At 31.8% G+C, this 26,542-nt stretch overlaps 1 protein-coding gene across 1 annotated transcript; it reads left to right on the top strand.

The window, feature by feature from the left end:
- The first annotated feature begins 100 nt into the window (after positions 1–100).
- Positions 101–25,271, top strand: Vps2 (vacuolar protein sorting 2). The gene is made up of 5 exons (XM_035353201.2): positions 101–276; positions 5,442–5,620; positions 9,610–9,789; positions 18,271–18,401; positions 24,035–25,271. Exons 2-5 carry the CDS (start codon positions 5,447–5,449, stop codon positions 24,210–24,212), a joined length of 663 nt encoding a protein of 220 aa, XP_035209092.1. The 5' UTR covers positions 101–276; positions 5,442–5,446; the 3' UTR covers positions 24,213–25,271.
- The last annotated feature ends 1,271 nt before the right edge of the window (positions 25,272–26,542 follow it).

Below are 26,542 nucleotides of genomic sequence, written 5' to 3'. Positions count from 1 at the left end.
GGGACAGAATTTTTAGACATTATTAAAGTTAATAAATACAGGTTAGCAGAATACAACAATTTTACAATCAACCATGAAATTTCATGTAAACAACTGGCGAGGCGGCGCTACGTTCTGTCATTATTACATCAGTAGATGTCATATTGAGTTTGGAGATAAATTATAATGTGATTTGCAAATATTCAATGATTTTTACAGTTTTCTAATAATTAAAGGCCTGTTTTAAGTAGTTCAAAAAAATTTATGAAACCCCAGTGTTTTATCTGAATTTTATAGGTGACAAATGTTTTGTATAGTAAAACTTTTTATATTGTTTATATTTTGAAAGTTATACCTAAGTATTAAAGAAATAAACAGAAAATGGATTGCATTAGTTAAAACTACATATAATTACATTTATAATCTGCTGGATTTTGACTGATGAAGTTCCTTTTTTTTTTTTTTTTTTTTTTTTTTTTTTTTTTTTTTAAGTAATATTACAAGTCTTACACGAAATGCAGTATATTTTGCAAAGCAGAAAGTCAACTCAAAATATATCTTTAGTAATAACATTCAATATTTATTTGTGTTTGGAGATGTGTACGGTTTAATAGAAATAGTGAGCTTACATATATTTTTTTATTCTTATTTTTCCTGGAATGTAAAATTTAATTATAGTTTTTATATTTACCGTACATTGCGACCTAAATTTTTAAATATGAGAAAATTATTTCAGATTACTATTTTAATAAATATTAATCATTTTAAAAAATAACCTCGTTTGTGATATTGACATTTTTAGATAATTGCAAATTATTTTGAAGTCTGTTCAAGAATTAGGCATGATGACTTTTTTATGTAAAAATTTAAATTCTAAAGAAATTTTATTTTTAACTACTTGCTTCTCTGAGTGACTCTTTTGGAAGGAACTTTTCAATTATTCTCACTACTGGTTTCAGCATTTGACAGGATTACCATCTGTCTGATATATTTTCAGGTGTGCACTTAAGTGCTAAATGTGCAAGTGTTTGCATGCATGTAATTTAATACGCTATATAATATTTAATTGTGATTTTACTGAATAATTTCCACTGGCTGTTAAAGTGTAAATATTCAGCATAAAATTTGTCTTCTGTTCCTCTCTAAATTTGTTGTTTTTTTTAATAAAATACTTCTTTTTATTATTATTTTTAAACAGAAAAATACAATACCTATAAGACATAAAATTGGCTAAATAAATATTTTTCATCAACTTATAAACTGCACTAATAAATTGACTTCTTGTGAAGGTGTAAATAATCAAAAACTATTTTTCTTTGTATATGAAGTATTAATGTGTCTTAATGATTTACTAATTTGAGTTAGTTTAAAGGAGACGTATTGGTTAACTGAATATTTAACTTATGTATGCTAACTATGCATTAATTGTAAATTCAAACGTTTATGCTTTTCTTCTTCCCGTATGAAATAATAAAATGAACAAATACCGAAGAAAATGGGATGTATTTATTTAATACTTAGAGGCATATGGAAATAAAAGGATCTTGTTTAAACAAAATGTCAGTTAACATTATTATATGTGATGAACCATCTCATAGTGACCTATCCACAGATGACCAAACTCGTCTGAAACTGATGGTCACCTAAGAGAGAATTTATTGTATTTCAGGTGATGTTTAAGATAAATATTCATTATTGATGTTATAGATATGTTGAAGTGTATGTAATTTAAATTTTTGGTACTTTTCCATTATCTTTTAGGCATGTGTGTGTGCTACTTAAATAGAAATCAGAATAAGGTAAAAGAATGTAAATAATTTAATTAACACGTTGAGTGCGGCACCGAATTTGCTGTCCTTTCTGTTCAGCCGGTAGCGAGCTAAGCCATTTTTTTGTTTAGAATGTTTCAATACATTTCATTAAAACTAAATTTGATCACATTTCATTGAGACTATATTTATTTTTTAACTTTTAATACTGTTGGTCCCGCGGACTGACGCCAGCCAAACGAAAATTCCAGCCACACGGAAAGTTCACTGCCGGTCTCCAGGGAACGACGCCGACCACACGGAAAGTTCACTGCCGCGCTCAACGTGTTAAAACACACATACATTCAGGCATGCCAAAATGCATAACAGGTGCATAGTGGAAAAGTACATTTAAATTTTTTTTTATTATTATTATTATTTTGTGATTTCTTTTTAAAATTATCTAAAATTAGAAATAACTAGCTAAAATTTACCTGTAGTTTTATCAAAATTGAGAGAAGTATATTACATTTGGAGACAAACGTTTTGTCTGTGTCTGTTAAATGCTTCTAAAACCTTAAAAAACACTTAACGCTTAATATGAACTTAATTTATATAAATCTCATGTTTCATGAATATTTAAAAAATATAGTAAAACATAGTGCTGTTTTATTTTTCATAGATTTATATAACATTAAGTTTAATTGAGAAAAGTTTATGAAATTAATGAAATTATTATAAATAAAAAAAGCATGCCTAATATTTTCATCCAACTGTTTTCTGATAAAATACATATAGTAATGTATTTCACTTCTGATTATCTTTGAGTGTGTTTTATCAAAGCAACTTCCATTATTTTTGTCTTTTATATGAAGTGCATCTTGTAGGTGGCATTTCATTTTTATCTTTCCGGAAATATTGGCATTTGTTTAATTTTTTATATTTTCATTTTAAAATGTATAACCATACTTTATTTACCTCTCCTGTTCCGATTAATTTGTATGATTAAAAGAAAAATGTATATGTACTTTATATATTATGTACAATATGGAATTAGATTCCTTAATTATATAGCAAGCTATGTGGATTTGATAATTAAATAATATTGGCAAAATTGGCAAAAGGTCCTTAATTTACTCATCTATCATTTCTGTCTTTTTTTTTTTTTTTTTTTTTTACAACTGTCAATTTGAGTGTGAATTAATGTTTTTGAGGAATATTTTGATGGTATTTTTTTGACAAATATGTATTTAATGTACTGTTTAAATTCTTTACTGCTACTTAGTATAAACAGTGGATACTCAAGTTTTAGGCATGAGACACTGCCTCAATTTAAACATAAATCTTTTGGAATTATTTATTTATTGATTTATTTATTTTTTGTGAAAACTAAAACTAAACTCAGTGGCGTAACAGCCCTAACGGGCCAATGGCTGCAGTGCCCCGAAATTTGCTTTCTTGACCGTGGGCCCCGGGGTGTGTAAGCATAATCCCTGAACAAGTGGTCAGCTTGTCACAGGACCCCCAGTGTTTAGTCCCCAAGCAAACTTGGTACTCATTTTATCGACTCAATGAATGGAAATTAAGGGAGGAAAAGCTGAGTCGACCTTGCCCAGCCCGGGAATCGAACCCCGGACCTGCGGTGCTGCTGCGCGATGAACTAACCACTGCGCCACTGGGTCTTTTGTAGCTTTTAATGAATGCTAATATCATTTTAGAATCATTATCATAAATTATGACTGCTGTAAAATATGCGTAATGCTTTTTAATGGATATTTCTTAGAAATTAAATAATAATAATAATTGTAATTGGAGCCATATAAATCTATTATGACTAAGGACAGCTTACTATGTAATTTAAGTATCTGTAATTAACTGCTTACCTTTAAAAGTTATATCTACATGTTAAGGTGAGTTATTGCCTCTCCTTAGTCTTAATTATAGATGTAAGATTAAACAAAAAAATATAAAGATTAACATAAAACTTTATTCCTTACAACTAATGAGATGTAAAATAATACAAAACAACCTATCACCTTTGGTGTTTTAGCAGTTTGTTGGAACTTTATATTAAAGACTGTGTATTAACAAGGTTATGTCTCCAGCGAATCTACACAAAACTACGACAATAACTGGGTCAGACAAAGGCTAACTTTCAACACTTACCATCAGGGACGTAGCTAGAGTTTCCAGAACCTGGGGACATCTGAAGAATATGCGCCCTTTTCTATGTGCCAAGAATGGAAAACATTTCATTAAAAAATTTCGTGGCATCAATTTGGCGCTCCATGGATGCTGCGCCTGGGGACAGATGTCCCCGCTTGCCCCACCCTAGGTATGTCTCTGCTTACCATGTTCTAATCAATGGCTCTCTGTCTCTGAGCAAGCAGCCATAGAGGCAGCAGCCGAGCTTCTGTTATGATTCATGCTGATTATTATTTTATTTTACTTCTCAGTTTAACTTATACCAGGTGTAAAATCTACGTAAATTGTTGGAGTGAACGAGTACGCGACAAAATAAGGCATAAAAGAAAGAATCAATATAAAGCTGATTGCTAGTAACATTTAAATAAAACATCACTGATTTTCTTTAAAATATTTAGGACTGTTATAAATGTAAAATATCAATGTTTGAAGAAATTTATAAATGAATGCTAATTACTTGAAAAAGTTTATGAACTTGATTTTATTCTTTAATTTGTTTTATAACTTTTTACTTAATTTTGTTAATAATTAATAACTTAATTTTGTTTAATAATAATGCATCCTACTTGCAGATTTATTTTATTCTCACAAGTTACAAAAATGAAGTTTGGGTGTATTAAATTTATTTAGTTTATTATTTCCTGTTTGCTGATGAGTCTTTTTTCATTGATGGCCCTTAAAAGTATTTAATCTCCACATGCAGAAATGTATATGCACCTTGTTATATGTAACCAGTGCCAAAAATAACACACACAGTTCTGCTTCATATGAGCATTTAGCAGCAATGGAATTGTTCCAGATTCTTCTACCAAAGATGGGATTTTTTATTTCATTCCTTGTAAATGTTTTATCTCTTTTTTTTTTTTTTTGTAGGGGAGGCTAAGGATGGCATTCATTATTATTATTATTTTGGTGTCAACTTTGGTCTCAAGACTGGTATCCACATGCAAATGTAGTACAGCTCATCATCAGTTGTCATCTTATGACTGTCTCATCAGTTGTCTTCTGTCATGGTTCAGATGGATTCAGAGAATAAATGTCTTTGATGCCATTTAAATGCCCTTATCAAATAATACCCTCTGGGGGAGAAATAGATTTAATCATCAAAATGCACCAATAATTTGTTCATGGTGTTTATTGATTGATACCAGACAATCAACAACTACCTTAATTTGACATTAGTTGTCTTTCTGTCGTGGTTATTTCCAATAATTGGCAAATTTAGACACTACTCTTTCATGGACAGTGTCCATTAACAGACAGTTTTTGAATTCCTGGAGCCTCAAAGTAAAAAGATAAATACATTTCCATTTAACAGACACTCCTTGATTAAGGATAAAAACTATTTGAATGTGTATTGATGAAAGGTTTAACTGTATTAAACTTTCTGTTTTATTGCATGTGAACTTACTTACTTACTTGTTCATTTATTTATTATACTTACTTACTTGTTCATTTATTTATTATACTTTACTTACTTGTTCATTTATTTATGTATTTTGCTTTCAGACGTTATGGCTTTAGAATTTTTGTTTGGGCGTCGAAAGACGCCTGAAGAAATGCTGAGACAAAATCAAAGAGCTTTAAACAAAGCAATGAGAGACCTTGATCGTGAACGATCAAAAATGGAACAACAAGAAAAGAAAATTATAAATGATATTAAAAAAATGGCTAAGGAGAATCAAATGGTAATTAACTAACTTTTTTTTAAATTTTTCTTTTAAATGTCATATTTTTTTTTAATTTTTAATATTCTTAAAAAACATATCAATAATATTTTCAGTGTTTCTGGTAAAATGTAACCTATCAACCAGTTTGGCTTCAAAACATTAAAGTTTCTGAAACTGCCAAGAAAAAGAAGCACTTTCCTGTTCCAAAATCTCCTGCTATTTCACACCTGAACTCTCCCCCCCCTCTTCTAGTATTCTGCCTTATTTGTTGGGCATATTTCAGAATTGCTTAAAAGTATTAGTAAAAATATTATTGAAATACTAATGCTTGGTTGTTTGGACAAATCAGTGTAAAATTATATACACTGTTTGTACATTTTCTGTGTAATAAATATTGCTGTGAAAATATAAATCATTTTTGCTCATAAAAGTTTTTAATGGCCATAGCTAATACAGTACAAAGTCCATAATCCGGACTCGTCGAGACTTTGGCGATTCCAAATTAGGGGTTTTTCCAGATTATAGATCATCAATTTAAATCTGGTAAGATGGCATGCAGAAATTATGCAATTAAAAATATGAAATCATAATTTATGAAATAAAGAACAATAATGATCTAAAGGGTATCAAAATTTACAAAAGAAAAGCTGAATATTTATTTGTTTATTTTATTAAACATTTCTTTCAATGTAAGTTGTTTAAGATGATTCCACAAAAAATTCAAAAAGTTCCTTTTTCTTGTGTCATATATAGTGGAATTTCCAATGCCATACTTTTTGCATAATTTTGAGATGGATAGGCCTTTATCCACTTTTTGTTTAATGGGCTTCGATACATGCTTTTGCTTTGTAGATTCTTTGGCAGCTCCAGAATTGGAAACTCTTTTTGACATAATCGAAAGTTCAAGCTTAATTTTTATAAAATTGTTCTAACAGTCTTCAAAAAATAATAAGCCAGATCCAATTAGAAGATTAAGTAACAGCGCAGTCTGCAACATTAACTGGAATGCATTAGATAATTTTAGCCTAGCTTATACCGTCCGTTATAAATTAAACGCGTATGCGTAAACGCATAATGTGTTTACGCATGCGCATAAAGTTTGTAGCTTTGAGTTCCGGATTATAGATCATTCCAAATTATGGACGTCCGAATTACAGATTTTGTACTGTACAGGGTATTTACGTATTAACCTGTCAACCATGAATGCTGATAACCATTGAACCATGAAAGTTGTTGGAGATTCCGATAAAGTTGTGCCAGTAATTCTTTACAGAACTCCCCAAAGGAAATGGCAATTATTTATTTAATAAATAACGAGTATTCAACCAACTTTATTTTTGCACTTTGTAAAAAGGGTTTCATTGATTTGTGTTGCCTTCCAATCATGCTGTAATTTATGTTTAGAATGCTATGAGCACAAACTTTCTATAAGTAATTATGTCAGTCTTTTACTGTTTTGCAAGCCATATTCAGCTTACCATACATGTCCAATTCGCACTTTTTTTTTTTTTTTTTTTTTTTTTTTTAAATGGTAGGAAACCGTAATTTTGAAACCAATCCACTCCTTGTTTTGTAGAAGGCAGATCCCAATTTTATTATTATTATTATTATTATTATTATTATTATTATTATTATTTTTCCAAAATGCAAGGGGAAAAATAAAGCAATAACAGTTAATTTATTTCTTAAAAACAAAATGTGGTTTCTCGAGAAATAATTGGGGTTTCCTGAAATGAAAGTGCAGATGTTTTGAGTATGTTGTTACATCATGTTTATTCATAGCTAGTGCTAAATCACAGTGACAATTTCATGGTCTCTAAAGTACTAGATATAAAATTAACCTTATTACAGCCCTATACGTGTTATTTCTGACTGCTGTAAAAATCTAATTAAACTTTGCATTTTTCAACTTTGGTAAAGAATGTGCAATATTTTTTATAATTTTTTTCTTAAAGATATTGTATAATATCAGATTTAACTATTTTCATTTACTGTAAGACATTTCTAAGGATTACAGTTTCATTAAAACAATATAATCATTTCTAATTCTTTTTTATTGCTTTTAAAGATATATTTGTATCATGATATTAGAAGAATTCTACTTAAGCATCAAGGCTGAACTTCCCTTTAATTTCAGTAATATAATGCATTAAAATTTTATTAAGAAACATTAGTACTTTCAAGCAATGACACTTGAAGAAATAATGCTATGTGCTAAAAATACATGTACTTTCATATGACCCTTATTATATAAATGACACCAAAATTATCACCAGATTTTAACCAAAAAAGCAGTCTCACTGAGATTTCTTCTGTTGATGGACAAGCCATAAGTAATCATGGTTACATTGTTTGTGACATAAGTTGACATTGTTTAAATAACAAGCTATAAGAATTATAAAGCACAAGAAATATCTCTTGTGTAGAAAAATATTTTGATTATGGTAAACCTGGACATGAGAAATAAGTAAACAAAGATGAGAAAGAAAATTATTAAAAATTATTAGCGATAAATCCATTTTTTGTGGAAACTTGGATTTTGAGTCATTGCATATTAGTTATGAATGTATAAGCAACTTTAGCTGCAATGCATAAGGGTATTCAGTATATATGGCAGGGATCTATCCAAATGTTAAATGTTGTCCTGAGGAATTTGTTGCTAGATATTGCATAATTTTTCAACAGGTTCACTCACATTTCAACAAGCTACTTGTTTTAAGGTTGACGTCTGAGTATGTCCCATATGCATTAGTTGGAGAAACAGCTTATGATCTAAAAATCCAAGATTGTAGTAGAATGCCAACATTTACTGAAGATATCATGTTCTGACAAGTGTTTTCCTGCTGAAAGACAGTCTGTAATATTCATGGCAGTGTTAGCAACTGCAGAATATCATTGATGTTTCATTGAACTGTTAAGGTGCTGTGAAGAATCACAGAGCTGAGTTTCATAATCATAATTCACCACTGAACACAGTATAACTAAAAATTAATATATATTCCAAACTTCATAGCCCAACACCAGAGTAAATGTTGCTGTTAGTCCCCAAAAGTTAGTGGCAGATTCATAATGTATATGGACGCAATGGAATGTTACACTTCCGGAAGGTGTGGATAAGTTATTCTAAGTGATACATAGCAAAGTTGTCAGTATACTTGTGTCAACTGTCCCTGTTGCATGGTCCTTCTGTTATTTGCACTTGTCACTGCCAACATAATGAGTATGGATAACTTACTGAAATCATTAGTAACAACACTGTTTATCTATATCATTGCATTAATCCTTATATTAAACAATTTATGTCAGTCATCACTTTTTGGGAAGTAGCTTTCTAAACGCTGTAATGTGACATCTATTGAATTTATCGATTTTTTTAAAACCTTGTCAGGGGCATTTTTGGAGCTTTTTAATTTGTTCATGTGAGCAACAGTACCACATTAGGAGTTTGAATTTACATAACAGCAAAGCAGTGAACCTAATATAAGTGCTAAGGTGTACATTTTCCATGCTTTCTAGGTAATGGATACATTCACTGGCTGACATTTATTCACTGCCAATATATGTATTCATATTTGTCTAAGGAGTATTTGCATACTGAGGTTTAAGATTATTGGATGATTTTTATAAGTACATGTACCTTTTGTTTTTTGACACAAAATGTGATTTAAGTTCCTAAAAATGGAGAGTGATTATTTATGTGCAAAATAATTTTCTGCTTTCTTTGTATGCTGGATAAATTAACATTTATGAAAATGTATGGGAAATTTTTATTGTGATATTAAGCGAATGTTTGGATAATTTATTGTTACAAATAGCTTATCAATATTCATTGAGAATACTATTATTTATTGTAATTAATTATTATTTTGTTTATTTTTTAAATATTTAGTTTTGATTAAGTATTTAAGTATGCTATCAAAAAACATTAAGTTTTAAATGTTTATTCTAACTTCAGTGGGAGTATTTCTTTAGTATAATTATTAACCTTGCATTTTTCTACTTATTAGGATGCTGTTAAAATCATGGCTAAAGATTTGGTTAGAACTCGAAGATATGTCAAGAAGTTTATATTGATGCGAGCTAATATACAAGCAGTTTCTCTTAAAATACAAACCCTCCGATCTCAAAATGCAATGGCAACAGCTATGAAAGGAGTAACAAGAGCAATGCAAAATATGAATAAGCAGGTAAAATCATTTTATAATAAGTAAAAATCATATTTCATAAAATGTATCTAATGGATTTATTATGAAAATAATTCTGTATTCAGAATATATTGAGATATTTCTTAAAAGACTTTTTAAAAATTATTTCTCATATAACTTAAAATTTTTATTTTTATAATTGACAGAATTAGGATTTTAATTATGTATTAATAGAGCTATATTATGATTATATATTTAATGAGTCATAGATTATGTATCTTTGTATTAAAAGTGTTGTAAGCCATGAAAATAACTGTTGCATAATATTTATGGTTAACTATAATTTATTGTTCTTAATGTTGGTTGATAGAAAATGAAAATTATCCCTTCCCGACCCAGTCCTCCACATCAAGCCTACCCATTTCTTATTACCTTCAAAAGTTCTACTGTGTACAAAGTTTCTTGTTTCATTACTGATCACTTAAAGTTTTTATGTGCATATTGTTTCTGGAACAAGTAATTCCTGAAAGCAGATATATATTTATATATATATATATATATTCCGGGAGCAGGAATTTTGATAATCCACAATGACTAACAAATTGGAGGCGAAGGCATATTTAAATCTTAACTTTTATTTTTGGCAACATGTTGCGACTGTACACAAGTCGGCACATTAAATGCATCTGTTCTAAAAGGCTTACAATTTTGATAATTTTGTAGCAAGAAAGCAGAGCAGACAGACGGCAGTATAGATAGGCCGAAGCGTGGAAAGCAAGTGCGTAATGTTCAGGATGAAATCTCAAGTCAGATTGAGTTAGTTTTGGTTCTCAAAGCATTCTGATTGGATGGTTAATATTGCTGTAAAACTATTATTGGCTGTTACAGAGTTTTAGTTCCGTTTACATCATCAGAATTATGTAAGAGTCATACGGAGTGGATTTTTCTGGAAATGACACACTGCAGAGAGTGGTTACTATTTTTAGAATGAGAAGGGAAATTAATTTAGACTGCTAATTTAACCTTTTACATATTCTTTTTCTTACATATATATATACACTGGTGTGCAAAAATTAAGGACGAAGTCGAAAAATTAGCATATCAGCTGAACGAAGAGGCAGAGCGGACAGAAAGACCAATCAGGAGATTAAGTAAGGTGATGTACAGTAGCACATGCACAGATATGCAGGTAGACGTAATGGGGGAGTGTCTGAGTAGTATAAATCATGTTGTCGGTGTAAGATCAGTATTTCTGGCAAAGAGATTGCACGCCGTATAGCAGTTAAAATCACACCAAGTTGCTGCCTCAGCGAGAAATGGCGAATAATCAATCTGTTAGCCGACATCTGGATGCTTTTACCCGAGGTCTAATCATTGGGAAGTTGGAGGAAGGCCGCAGTGTGACAAGTGTGGCTGCAGAGTTCGAAATTGCTCACAGCATCGTTTCACGACTTTGGAGACAATTTCAAACTACAGGAACAGCTATCCGGAGGTTTAGTAGTGGTCATCCACGAGGAACCACACCCGCAGATGACCGGTATATTGCCTTACAGGCCAGAAGAAACAGGCGGCAGACAGCAAGAGAAATCGCTAGACACACGACACAGGCGACTGGACGATCGATATCGCGTTTTACCGTGGCCAGAAGACTGAACAGTGGTGGTCTGTTTGCACGACGCCCTGTACGGTGTGTACCTCTAATGCCTGGCCATCGGAGAAGGCGTTCTCTGTGGTGCCGGGAACACCGGAATTGGAGAGACAATGAATGGGGACGAGTACTCTTTACAGATGAGAGCAGATTCAGTCTGAGTAGCGATTCTCATCGCATACTCATCTGGAGAGAGCGGGGAAGCCGCAATCATCCCTCAAACATCATTGAAAGGGACAGGTAGGGAGGTGGCGGTGTTCTCGTTTGGGGAGGCATCATGCTTGGTAGTCGTACAGACCTTCACATCTTCGACACAGGTTCAGTCAACGGGACCCGTTATTGTAACAAGATTCTTCTTCCATATGTGCGTCTTTTTAGAGGCGCTATAGGTCCGCAGTTCATTTTCATGGACGACAATGCACCATGTCATCGCACAGTAGCTGCCGAACAGCTCTTAGAGAGTGAGGATATTGAACGTATGGATTAGCCGGCACGATCTCCGGATCTCAATCGCATTGAGCATGTATGGGATTTTCTAGGCATACGCTTGGCAACTCGTACCTTACCACCAGTAACGATTCCGGAGCTTTGATTGGCGCTGCAAGACGAATGGGCAGTGATGCCTCAACAACTCGTTGACACCCTCATTTTCAGCATGGGCAGACGCTGTGAAACCTGCCTAGCAGTCAGGGGAGATCATATCCCCTATTAAATAACGGATGTTTCTTGCGGGACACCCATCACAGGGATGTTTCGGCCTTCAGTCGCATTGTGCTCCATGCTACTTTTTCAATAAAGCTTCTTTTTATCTTTCTGATTTCTCTTTTAGTAAGTGTTGCTTACATTACTCATGTCCTTACGTATTGGGGATCTTACAGTATTAAATGTGTTGATTTGGAAAGCTTTTGTACAAAGTTATATTGAAAAAACCGTCTCGTCCTTAATTTTTGCACACCAGTGTATATATAATGTTGTATGATCTTAAATTCATTTAGTTCGAAAACAAGTTTTTCTAATATTTGTGCAATAACTGCAAAGTAAGATAATAATAATTTATTTACTAAAGAAATATTGATTATATTATCTTCTAATATAAATTTAGTAGAAATGTCTAAAAAGAGTTAACCCATATGTAGAAAGTTTAATTCCGAAAATTATGTTTTTTAGTAACTTGAATGTAAATTGTTAAAAATGTTTTACGGGGACTTGATTGGGTTGTAACAAAAGTTTCCTGCCATCAGAAATCCCATTAGTGCAAACAGTTTGTGTTTTGTCATGTTTAATCATATTTTGTCAAATGATTTTTGGCATTTAAAAGAAAGAGACTTGCTTTAGAACAGCAGAGAAGCAGAGCTCTCTGGCCAACCTATGATGTTGATCAGACCCACCTGTGAGAATTTCTGGAAGAAGATCAGTATGCAAAACAATCGAGAGCTTGCTAAGGAATTAGACATTAGTGCCACATTCATTAGTCATGCTGTGCATCTTGTAAATTTGACATACAAGTTTAATTGTTGGGGGCCTCATGAGCTGACTCAAGCAAATAAGGACAGACGTGTTCGGGCTTGCACTAACCTGCTCGAATATCAACACAAGGACAAAATTCTGGACCGGATTGTCACTTGTGATGAAAAGTGGATTTACTACAACAACGCGAGACAAAAAGGGGTTGGTCTGCCCCTGCTGATCCTGTCAGCAGCATCACAAAGTGCAATTTGATAAATAAAAAAGATCAAGCTTTGTATCTGGCGGGATTGTGGTGGGGGGTTGTCGACAAAGAATATCTAAAAAAAGGTAAAACCCTTGACAGAAAGTTGTACAGCGAGCTGCTAGTCCATGTTGATGCTGCTATCAAGGAAAAATGTTGAACTGAGTTTTGGCGCAAAAGGTAATGTTCCACTAACATAATGCAAGATTTTAAACTTGCTGAAAAAAAAATTAATCAAAGGTACATAAATGAGAGTAGCATTAAAAAAAGGGGTTGATCTTTGGATTATGGTAACTTGGCGAATTTTTGACGAAAATTTGGCTACCAACTCTGCTACAGCAACCCTCTATTTTTTTTTTCGCCTCCATTTTGTCTTCACAAAGTAAAGACATGTTTCTTTTCTTTTTATTTACTCAGCACTTTTTCCAACAATCTACTAGCCGAATTACACTCATGCTAGAAATTTTATGGAACAAAACTGCTTAATCATGACAAATATTAACTGCAAAATTGGGAAAAAGTGCACAATCGCAAACTCCTTGCGCATTTTTCAGAATAGCACATACACATAAACCATTTACACGTCGACTTATTTTTACTTAAAAAAACATCCCAGAATTGCACAAAAATGGCATTGCACACACTCTTAACTTTATCCATCTACACTGCTATTTTCTCATAAATTACAAAAATTTGCACAAAAAGGCAGGAAAATTTTCTTAATCTTTAAACTTGGTAAAAAGCACATATATGAAATTACCTGATCGCGAAAAAGTATATACCCTTTCCAAGAATGAACATTTCCACGTATAAAATAAATAAAATATCCGAAAGCTTTTACCTCTAAATTATCTATTATATTATAAACATCACCAACGAATTTATACGCAAACATTAAAAATAGTTACAAATACTTAGTGCCAAATATTTAAATTATTTCCGTACACGTTTACTTCAACTGAAACGTATACCATATTCCTACAAACATAAAATTCACAAAATAACTATCATTTAATTAAAATATCACTAAACCATGTACACGTCAACTTATTTTTACTTAAAAAAAATATCCCAGAATTGCACAAAAATGGCATTGCGCGCACTCTTCACTATATCCATGTACACTGCTTTTTTCTCATAAATTAGAAAAATTTCACGAAAATGCATGAAAATACTCAACATATACTACTCAAACGTATTCAAAAATACTACAAACATATAACTCACAAAATCACGATCATTAAATTAAAATATAATTAAATTAAAAAACACTACTTAAAATATAAATAAGCACATATATTAAATTAATAAAAATTAAATTACAATCCTAATTACTTTAAACTAAATCATTGCTAATAACAATTTTCCAATAATGCCATTTTAATTTATTTACTCCTTACGTTTAGAACAATGCATAAAAATAATATCCTCAAATGATTAAAAATACTAACTTACCTAATCTTCTTCAGAATCTTCATTACGTGGCACGCACACTTCCCTACAGAAACAGTTCCAATCGGCTGCAGTACTACTGCTAATTTCTAAATCCGAAATCCAGTAGTCACCTGGCAGTCTATTCACCAGGTAATAAAAATTAATAAAATTTCACCCATACTCAAACTACTTTTAGCAAACCACGTACCCTTCCTTACACTCCAAATTTAGAATTCACTTTACATAGTGCCATGCAATCCGAAAATTAATCAACACTATTTCACACAACACACAATCAAGTTTAATACAAAATAATTTTTCAAATTTACCCACTTTTCCGATTAAAGAACTGTAATTCGTCCATTAATGTCACATGACATATCTCATGATCTCTCATTTCCCTCACACAAAATAATGCGTAATCGGAACTGAGTACTTCTCACGTTATTACCAAAGTCCTAGGTAGAAACCTTTATCGCCTCCAAAATGTCGCCAAAATACCTGTTACCATATTCCAAATATCGGCCAAAAAAGGTACTATTCCGTTTTGAGGATCGTAAAAAATCGCCAAACTATTGTTGATGCCAGTGCTGCCAAAAAGTAATTATGGCAACCCTAATGCAAGAAAGGAAGTATAGTAAATAACTATCTAAAGATTGTTTTAATTTAGATCAAAGGTTAATTTCATATAATACTTTATTATTATAATTTATATAAAAAAGGCTAAACATAACTGAATGGAAGCATAAGAGTAAATAACTATTTCAGATCATTATTATAATTTATATAAAAAAAGCTAAACATAACTGAATGGATTCCCTCATAGCTACTGAGTTATTGCTAAAGCATAATTTCATCTCGTTGGTTGTTCAAACATAATTTTCTATAATGAATGATGCTTTTTCTTTGAAAAAATTCTCGGTAAAGTGCAGAATCGCCCACTTATTTGTTTTGCACTTTTTAGAGGGGTAAAAACAATTGGATTTAATCAATTTTCTTTTACTTTTTAAGTGAAAATAGTTCAATGTGTACATAGATAAAGTCAAGGGTGTGCACGGTGCCATTTTTGTGCAATTCTGAGATTTTTTTTAAGTGAAAATAGGTCAATGTGTACATGGATAGCGAGTAGGTGCAATTCTTAAAAACGTGCCAAGCAGTGGGTGATTCAGTGTTTTCCCATTCTATTGCAGACTTTTCCTCATGGGCAATTCCTAAATTGTTAAATCCATAGGATATCAAAAAAAAAAAAAAAGGATTTAAAAATTAAACTAGTATTTCAATGGCATATTAAGAAATATAGAACTATCTAAACTTACGCAATTTGAAATCAGCGCGTACGCTAGATTTGTCACGCTGTTTTTTTTTTTTTTTTAAATGGGCAGGTTTGCTAGATTTGCTGCTTTTCCTTGTACATTTTCGCTGCTATTTTTTACAATCCTCAAAACGGAATAGTACCAAAAAACCATACACCTTTTGGAGCCATGGAATAATTTCTAAATTGCAGTTGTAACGATATGAAACTCTGTATTCATAAAATTTGAAGTTACCAACATGCATTTGAAATTGAAGAAACTTATGTATTATCCCATAGACCATGAAAGGTGGTTACCAATTAACAGTAAAAATTAGCAGAGATCCCACCAAAGTTCTACCAATTGTTTCATGTGAAATTCTGAGTTGCATTCTATTTGCAGCTCTTAAAATGTTCTCTTCTTTACGCACCAAATGTTACTGCGGAAGTATTTGACGCACTTCATTTTGCACTTTGTAAAAAAATTTTTGTCAATTTCTACTCTTTTGTTAGACCCTGATTTTACTGGAAGCTCTGTTACTGGCAGAATACTATGAGTACAAACTTCTTGCTGTAATTGTCCTAACCTATTCCTATTTTGTTAGCTATATCCAACTGTTCTTTTCTCCATTCAACAGATGTTTCTGCCAAACAGGTGTATGTGAAATGGAAGGCAGTCATAAATATGACTCTATAGCCCTAGAACTTATTTTATGCAGAAAATGACATTTCCTTAAGATGATGTACATGACCTTCCAGAATTTGCCCAACAGTGGCTGAATGGTTAAAACCACTGAATATTAGTAGTTCAACCTGTTTTAGATTTGAAGTCAAGTGAACATGGTTGGTTTGGTTTTCGTGCTTTTATCCCTTGTGTAACATAAATATGAACCAGTTTCCTCAGAAATTTCTTCATGAAGGCACTCTTGCTCTAGTGCAGATAGCCCTTATGCCTGTGCCATATTCAAACAATGTAACCTTCCAGAATTTTTAGGTTACTTGGTGTGTTCAATTATAATTTTAGTACTTTCATTACTACCGTAGTTGAGAAAATCCATAATGCCATGTATTGCATACCATATAATAAATATCCATAATGCCATGTATTGCATACCATATAATAAATATCCATAATGCCATGTATTGCATACCATATAATAAATATCCATAATGCCATGTATTGCATACTTAGTACAGAAACACCTCTCTTGTTATTATTATTTTAAATGGCTATTGCATCAGAATAATTTAGTATAATATGGAATATAGGCAATTTTAACAAGTACTAGATATGACTTCTCAAATTCATACCATAATGGTATCTTCTGTGAATGACTATAAAAGTCACATAAAATATCATCCTGAAACAATCCGTTTAATATTTTTTTTATTTAATATCAAGCTGTATGATTTTTTGTTGTTGTTGTTCCTACGTATTATGTATATTATATATATATATATATATTTGTAAAGTGTGTGTTTTTGCTTGAGATTTTATATTTGTCATTCATGGCTATATAGTAATTAGCTGTCCAATAAATTTTATCCCAGTATTGCATTATTATTAAATAATGTACTGAAGAGAAAAAATTAATTAATTATTGTTTTTTTAATATATAATTTAGTAGAAATTCTAAGAATCCAAGATTTTTAATGTATGCAAAATTTGAATAAAATTGAAATGTGAAGCCATTGAAAATTTGCTTTAACCAAATAATTTATATTTGGTAACTTGTTTCAGTAGATTAATATGCTATTAAAATTGTTTCATATGTGCATATATATGTATGTGAATGTATATATATTCAAATGTGCATCCATACACACATATCTGAATCTGGTCCTGGTAACAGAAGAGTATGTAATTATCTTCAGTAATTTAAAGTTTTGATTAACTGTTCTTCTGTAGCTTCTGTAGCTGACTGTAGCTTCTGACTTAAGAAGCAATCTTCAATTTGGATAAAATTTGTACATTTAAAATTCATGTTCCCCCTTCCCTTTTCTTTATTGTCTTTTTCTTACCTCCTTCTGAGATATTTATTTTGAAATAAATAGTTTTAGAATCTTAGTCAACTCAAATAAAATTTCAGTATGAAATTTTAATGGGTTATTAGTTATTAGAAAATAAAATAATTATGCATTCAGCAAATAAGAAAAGATTTAAAGATCCATAAAATGAGGCGAGAGACCTTATGCAATGATACCACGGAGGTGAAAGAGTGTATCATATATTGAACTGTAATATTAAAGAGGAAATAAATTGCATTATTGATAGATATTTTATGAAATGCTGTTTTCCTTTGCAGAGTCAATCTGTATCGGGAGAGGGCAATAATTTGTTAGGAACTCCCTTAACACTCACTTTTTTTTTTTTTTAATCCAGGATCTAAATGTGGTGGTGTTTTTAAGTTGTACTATAGTTACGCATCTTTTTTTTAATAGTTAAATTTGCCACAAATTCAGAAAATAATGCAAGAATTTGAGAAACAGAGTGAAATAATGGATATGAAAGAAGAGATGATAAATGACACAATTGATGATGCAATGGGAGATGATGAAGATGAAGAAGAAAGGTTTGTTTTATTTTTTAAAACGTGTTTACTTTATTTTTTATCATCTGTAATTTCTACTTGTGCATATACATTTATATTACAACATATTTCCTTTAAACCTCAGTTATAAAAAATATTAGATTTTGGAAGTAACTGTATCGTTACTTTCTTTCATCTTATAAGCTGTATATGTCAGTTGATACGCACATACATATACAGTATATCCTTGGGGAATGTAAGGATTATATCATTAATACTTGTGCAGACAGTGAAATCGCTTCCACAAAGCAAGCTTCCTATGGAAAATAATGTATTAGGTAAAATTCAAATAAAGAAAATATGTGCAAGTTAAACAAAATTAAATATTGTTCTGATTAAAAGGTAAAATAAAACAGATGTGAATTAAAAGAATTTTATTCTTTTTTTAATAAGTAGGTGCGTGATATTGTAATTAATTTTTTTAAAAATCTGATGATTTTTTGGGGGAGGACAATGACTGATGCAACTCTTTAAAAGCTTCATGGTAAGGAGTGTAGTTTTTCAATGCCTGTCATAAAGGGCCTCTTCTTTCTTCATTCAAAGTCATACAGTTCCTATACCTTTTTAGCAATTTATTTAATTTATTGCAGGCTAGAGGCACATCGTCATCATTTTAACTAGTGCTTCTTTCACTGTCGGCTAGTGTTCTAAGATTATTCAATCCTTTATTCGTCATTTCTCAGTCATTGTTCTCAATTAATTCTTTTACTTTTCTTTCTTCAATATCTAGAAAACTTTTGCCACCAGCTGCTTTTATAATTTATAAAATTGTTTGGCTTCATTTTCAATCGATGGAAGTCCTCTGAAATTGAGAACTGATGCCAGCAAATTGAGCAAACTGATCTGAAATTGAGAACTGAAGTTCGAGGAAACGGGGTCACTGACCATTCACGCTGGGAGAGTATCAGAAGATGTAATAACTGCTGTGGCAACTGCAATTGTCAAAGGATCGCAGGAAACAATTGCTGGTACTAGCAGTGCCCGGGGTGTAGCTCGACAATTGGACATGAATTATTCCACGGTATGGAGAGTTTTGTGGCGCGTTATTGAATTTTACCCCTACAAAATCAGCTGCTTGCACAAACTGAAACCAAGTGATTATGATAAGTGAGTGACATTAGCTCTATCGTTTCTTCCCAGGGTAGAAATTGATGATGCTTTCCCATGGCACATTCTGTGGGGAGATGAGTGCTATTTTTATCTCAATGGGTCCGTAAACACACAAAATAGTCGAATTTGAGCTTCTGAGCAGCCCCACACCGTGCACGAAGTCCCATTAAATTCGCCAAAAGTCACTGTTTGGTGTGGTTTCTCAGCCAAATTCGTAATTGGGTCATTCTTTTTTGAGACCAACACTCCGACATGACCCCATAGGTGCATCATAAATGCAGAAAGATACCACGAAATGCTGCAAATGTTTGTTATTTCACAACTTCAGCAATGAAACCATCTCCAACAGACAATCTTTATGCAGGATGGTGCTCCACCACACATTAGTAATAAGGTAACAGCAGCTGTTGCACCAAAACTTCACTGATGATAGAGTCAGTCGCAGTTTTCCAGTTGCATGGCCGCCTCGTCCCCCTGACCTCACACCATGCGATTTTTGGCTCTGGGGTTATTTGAAATCTCAAGTTTATGTTGGAGGAGTATCAAATTTGTCTATTCTAAAGGACAGCATAACAAAGACAGTGCAGAATATTCCTCGTGATATGTTACATACGGCTGTGGAGAACGTTGTGCACAGGATGCGCTGTGTTATTTCTGAGAACGGTTCTCACATTGAATGTGGTCTAATTCCTCACTGGGGAAGTTAATGTATAAATAAACATTAATAATTTAACTGTACGTATGTCTTGATGTCCCATGTCTTGATTAGTCTAAATACCAAGTTTGGTGCCATTTCGGCTATTAGATCGCGGTATAGGGCACTCCAAACACTGTCACTTTAAAAAAGATCACCCTGTACATAAAGTTCTAACTCAGTACTTGCAATAGACTCAATGTTGTGTAATATTTTTATTTGTATTTGTAAGGCATAGTGCAATCAGTATATATATAGAGAGAGAGAGACTTAAAGATTCTAAAGAGTCAAAGCAAGGTTATTCCTCAACAGTATTAATACAGTCAAAAGTCGTTAATCCGGACTCATTGGGACTTCGGCGATTCCGAATTATCGATTTTTCTGGATTGTAGATCATCAGTTTAAATCTGGTAAGATGGCATGCAGAAATTATAAAATTAAAAATATGAAACTGTAATTTATGAAATAAAGAACAATTATGATCTAAAGGGTATCAAAATTTAGAAAAAAAAAGCTTAATATTTATTTATTTACTTTATTAAACATTTCTTTCAATGTAAGTTGTTTAAGTTGCTGCATTTTATGTGATAATACTTTCTCTTTAATTCTATAAACAGCCATAATTTCTTGTTCAGTTACAAAGTTCCGCTGTTCAAGTCCTATAATTGCTGTGTCGAGAATACCGCCTAATTTGTCAATCGAAATTTTTTCGTTTTCAATAACCTCTATGTCACTTTCTTCACTATCGGAAGCGAATTATAATGACGAGGCATTTGATTTAAATCATATCAAAGACGGAGTACATCGAGATGAAATACTACATTTAGTAAGGAATTATAAGCCAAATAAAATCAAAACATCTGCCCTGAAGATAAGGATAGTGCTGACAGATCAACTTCCAATTCATTGTGTGCCGCGACCCCCCCCCACTTCCCCGCCGAACAGCAGCGTGAAATTGATAAACAGATTTCGGAATGGTTAGAGAAACGAAGGATATGCCTTTATCAATTTTTTGCAGCAATTCCACTTTTTGTTTAATGGACTTCAAAACATACTTTCGCTTTGTAGATCCTTTACATATTAGTAAATATATATCGAAAATTCTATTTGACATAATCGAAAGTTCAAGCTTACTTTTAAAAAATTGCTCTAACGGTCTGCAAAAAATAATAAGCCGGATCCAATTCGAAGATTAAGGAACAACGCAATCTGCAACATTAACTGAATTAGATAATTTTAGCTTCGCTTATACCGTCCGTTATACATTAAACGCGCATTCATAAACGTATTATGCGCATGCGCACGTGCATATTCGCAACCGTAAAGGTTATATGCGCATGCGTCAACGCTACGCATGCACAGAAAGTTTGTAGCTTTGAGGTTCGGATTATAGATCATTCCGGATTATGGGTGTCTGAATTAACGACGTTTGACTGTAGTAGCAAACGTGTATAAGAGGTTTAACGCAATATCCAAACATATCAAAATTAAAATAAGAAAACATAGTAGTACAAATGATAAGAATTAAAATGCAAAAAGGGAAAAATACCAAGATAAAAAAATATAAAAATAATAATTAAAGCTTCACAAAAGTCGATTAAAATGTTTTGAAAACATGTTTCGTGCTCCTCGTTCATTTGAGATAAAAAACTGAAAAAAGAATCTATTGAATTTTCTTTTAAGACACTAAAATTCATAAAAAACTGAAAACTGGAATCTCAAATGTACCAGGATTTTCCCTACATGCTTTCGAAACACTTGGTAAAATGCATAAAACATAGTATTATGCTAAATTGACTACTCAAAAAAAAGTAAAAATCAAATGTAAAAAGACCATTAAAAAAATGAGGTACTACTAAAAAAATGGATTTTTTTTAGTTACTAAGACTTACTGGACCCCGATTACGTGAAGACTTTTATCTTTTATAACATATATTTTCCCTTTTCCTCAACTTTGAGCCAGTCTTTTTTTTTCTGCATTTTAAGATTCTGCCATTTTAGAGTCGACGATCACCCTCTCGAGCCTAATAATTTTCCAGACTGCACCCAGAATTTGGCATTTGTTTCCAATTGGTTTCCGGTTTTAGCTTATAAAGCTCAGATTTGATTCTATTACTCGACGAATCTTTGCGAAAAGTTTTTTGTTTCCTTGGAATTAAAAGTTTAGTTTAGCTTAATTGGAGACCACCCAATTTTTGAGTGTTTTTTAAAAGACAGTTTATTTTAAAGTATATTAGTTTTATTCTTAATATTTATTTGCTTTTGAATTGGGATTGGCATATAATGATTTTAGACCAGCTGGATATTTTTAATGGTCTTTTTACATAATGTAAAGTTTTGTGGTTTTTTTTAGTAGTCAATTTAACACAATGTTATGTTTTATGCGTTTTACCAAGTGTTTCGAAGACGTGTAGGGAAAATTCTGGTACATCTGAGATTCCAGTTTTCGGTTTTTTATGAATTTTAGTGTCTTAAAAGAAAATTCAATAGATTCTTTTTTCAGTTTTTTAGCTCAAATGAACGAGGAGCACAAAACATGTTTTCAAAACATATTAATCGACTTTCATGAAGCTTTAATTCATTTTCCCCTGATGTGTACTGAATTGGAGTTTCAGTAAAAGGAGATTTAATTATTATTTTTAAATCTTTTTATCTTGTATTTTTTTCCCTTTTTACATTTCTATTTTTATCTTTGGAGTTTGTACTACTGAATTCTTATTTTGATTTTGATATGTTTGGATTTTGTGTTAAACCTCTTATGCATGATTGCTAATGTTAATATTGTTGAGGAATAACCTTGCTTTGACTCCAATTTGCTTTTAACTTAATAATCTTTAAGTCTGTTTTACTTCAATCCTGCAGCTATAGTGCAGGATGGGTATGAAAATTTGCTTTTAATTTTGCCTCTTATTATACTTTTTGTATATATATATATATATATACCGGGTGATCAAAAAGTCAGTATAAATTTGAAAACTTAATAAATCACGGAATAATGTAGATAGAGAGGTAAAAATTGACACACATACTTAGAATGACGTGGGGTTTTATTATAACCAAAAAAAAAAAAAAAAAAGTTACTGTTTTCGGGCCTTTTTTCTTCGAGGAAATGCATGATTCTTGTTTTGTAACTGCTACCGTGACGGGTGAGAGGTACGCCGATATGTTACAGAATCACATCGTCCCCAGCCTGGCTGATAAACACCTGCTGGAACGATTTTTATGCAGGATTGTGCTCCACCCCATATTGCTAGACGCGTGAAAGATCTCTTGCGCGTGTCGTTTGGTGATGATCGTGTGCTCAGCTGCCATTTTCGTCATGCTTGGCCTCCCAGGTCCCCAGACCTCAGTCCGTGCGATTATTGGCTTTGGGGTTACCTGAAGTCGCAAGTGTATCATGATCGACCGACATCTCTAGGGATGCTGAAAGACAACATCCAACGCCAATGCCTCACCACAACTCTGGACATGCTTTACAGTGCTGTTCACAACATTATTCCTCGACTACAGCTATTGTTGAGGAATGATGGTGAACATATTGAGCATTTCCTGTAAAGAACATCCATCATCTTTGCTTTGTCTTAATTTGTTATGCTAATTATTGCTTTTCTGATCAGATTATTGCTTTTCTAATAAAACCCCATGTTATTCTAAGTATGTGTGTCAATTTTTACCTCTCTATCTACATTATTCCGTGATTTATTAAGTTTTCAAATTTATACTGACTTTTTGATCACCCGGTATATATACTGCAAGTTTATGATTACTTTATTAGCATGCATATTAATATTTACAAACATTTTTTTTATAGTGATGCCATTGTGGCCCAAGTACTAGATGAATTAGGTCTTGACCTTAGTGATAAGTTAAAAGAGCTCCCCAGCACAGGTGGTACTTTAAGTGTAGGTGTATCAACAGCAAAACAGACACCGGTTGCAGATGTTGATGCTGATCTACAAGCTCGGTTGGAAAACTTAAGAAGAGAGTGATATTTGGGAACATTAATCTAGTACCATAACTATTCATACTTAAAAAAAAACTTTGATTCATTAGTGAACTAAAGACCTTTTAATGTAAAATTAAGAAATCCAAAGATGAAAGTATGGGATTTTTTACATTCACAAGATGTATATTTCCGTTTTGTTAAAATTAGATATTTTGCACCTGTTATTTTACAACCAGTTTATCCTTTTGAACCTTTGACATTAGGTCCTTCAATTCCTTTAAAAATGTGATTCATGGATAACGGTTTTCTATCTTGATTGAATTCTAAATTTTGAACTTAATGCAAGACTCTCCTGAAAGGCACTTTCATCTTGAAATCAAGTGTTATGCAAATACATAAGTATTAAAAAAATGTTGCCTTAGAAAGTAGTATCCAGTAACAGTGTTTCCAAATAATATTCTGTCATCCCATAAAAAAATCAGTCTATGCATATGCATGTGTGTACAGTTGAGATCATTGTGATCAGCTAATGGGAAAAAAAATAATATTACATTAAAATCGTTCATAAAATTTTTGCTAGGACTGTGTATATATTACTATCTTGGTTGCACTCAGTTTGAGCTATAACAAAAAATTAAATGTTCTACAAAAATTTAATGTGCATATAGTTTGGAAGCTGTATTTAAAATTAATATACTTTTTTTTAATCAAACATATTCAACTGTAAATGCTAATTATTTATATTTTATGGCCATGTAATGACAAGAAAAATATAAATGTGATCATCTATTTTATAAAATTATAATAAGGTGGCTTAGAACATTATTTTTATAGTATATAAATGTACAGCATGTCTGATGTTTCTTCTTAAGTTAGAATTTTTATGGTACTTGTATTATGTATAGAAAAAACACTATGTTATGTATCTTCTATAAATCACTTTTCTATGATGCACTATACAAATTATTTTCAATATGTCTGCTTTGTACTTCACACAAAAAAAATTGTTTTATGCTTTTGTACTTCTTATTTGATAAGTAGGTAGCTTTTGTTATCAGTTTGCATAATTTTATTTTAAATAAATTAATCATAATATAATAGATATTGTGTGGCATCTCATTCATGTTAAATTTTAACACTTTATTAAAGATGGTGTTTTAATTTTTAAACTGAAATTCCTCCAGACTCACTAAAACCAATTCAGATGTATTTTGCTTTCTAAAAAGAAAGCATACCTTAATATGCTTTGAAAATTTTAAAATTTTGGTTTGAATCATAGCAAATGACCAAGCTGTGTGGATGTTTCGGCAATTTTTTCTCGCATGTAATATGAATTTGAACCAATTTCTCTAAGAAAATCGCGTTTGAGGGCATCGCTTACCTTAGGCATGTAGCCTTCATACATTTTCCATAAATGAATAAGAAACAAATTGAGTACTTCACTATGATGATATGTTTATTCATATAGCATTCAAAATATGCATTTTTAAGGTTGCTCTGATAGAATCATTGTTTTTCACATTTTAACTAAATTTGGCAACTGTGATTATCTCAAACTGAAATTCAATTGATTCAGCAAAGATTGTAGGTGGTGGTTGATGCATTAGAAAAATAGAACAACTAGAAGTTATTCAAGCAATGGCACAAATGTTCTGTAGGACAATGAAAGTAGTGGCCAAATTTAAATCCAGTGAGGTGGTACTTTTTTTTTTAATGAGCCTTGTGTCAGAGCATTGAACCTTGATTGTTCTTTGTATATCTAAATTTCTCTAAATAAGGTAGGAATTGAATTTAAGAAAGGGAATTATCCAGCTGAAGAAAACATTTCTATAAACCTTTAAAACTAAAGTTTGGCAAATTTAGGTATATAACACTAAATCTTGTTGCTCATTATTAGTTTCTTTAATGAGTTAGAGTAGTGTTTCTTGAATGCTGAGTTGCGACCTGGTATGGGTTATGAAAGCAAAACTCCAGGTTAATGGAATTGCTAACCTTATGTAATACAGTAACATGAAACTATATTATAGTTTGTCAATACATGACATTGAGATTTAGTAATTTAATTTTTCCATAAGTTATATATGATATTGAAATTCATTCCTTATTAATTTAGTTCCTATTTTGATATTATTTGTGGCATCGTCAAAACGTGATTAGTCTCGACTGGATTATGGCAGCAGATCCAACCCATGTGTTTGTATGACACCAAGTCTAAATTAAAGCGAGAAAACATTGCTAGGATATACTACTATATTTTAGTCAATTTTGGCAGCATGGCTTTATTCTCACCCTCGGTGATTATTTGTTGGTTTTTAGTCCAGATGCTGCATTCATTTACTTATTTACTGTTAATTATATTATGTCACATCTAAT

The sequence above is a fragment of the Stegodyphus dumicola genome, chromosome 4 (genome assembly GCF_044657685.1).
Source record: "Stegodyphus dumicola isolate Sdum_Otavi_A_Nest chromosome 4, ASM4465768v1".
NCBI lineage: Eukaryota > Metazoa > Arthropoda > Arachnida > Araneae > Eresidae > Stegodyphus > Stegodyphus dumicola.
This window is presented reverse-complemented; position numbering and strand designations above follow the sequence as displayed.

Excerpts from the sequence above, each read along its gene's own strand:
- Vps2 (XM_035353201.2), top strand. The coding sequence starts at position 5,447 with ATGGCTTTAGAATTTTTGTTTGGGCGTCGAAAGACGCCTGAAGAAATG. Across the intron at positions 9,790-18,270 it reads TGCAAAATATGAATAAGCAG|TTAAATTTGCCACAAATTCA; the intron begins GTAAAATCATTT and ends TTTTTTTAATAG. Across the intron at positions 18,402-24,034 it reads GATGAAGATGAAGAAGAAAG|TGATGCCATTGTGGCCCAAG; the intron begins GTTTGTTTTATT and ends TTTTTTTTATAG.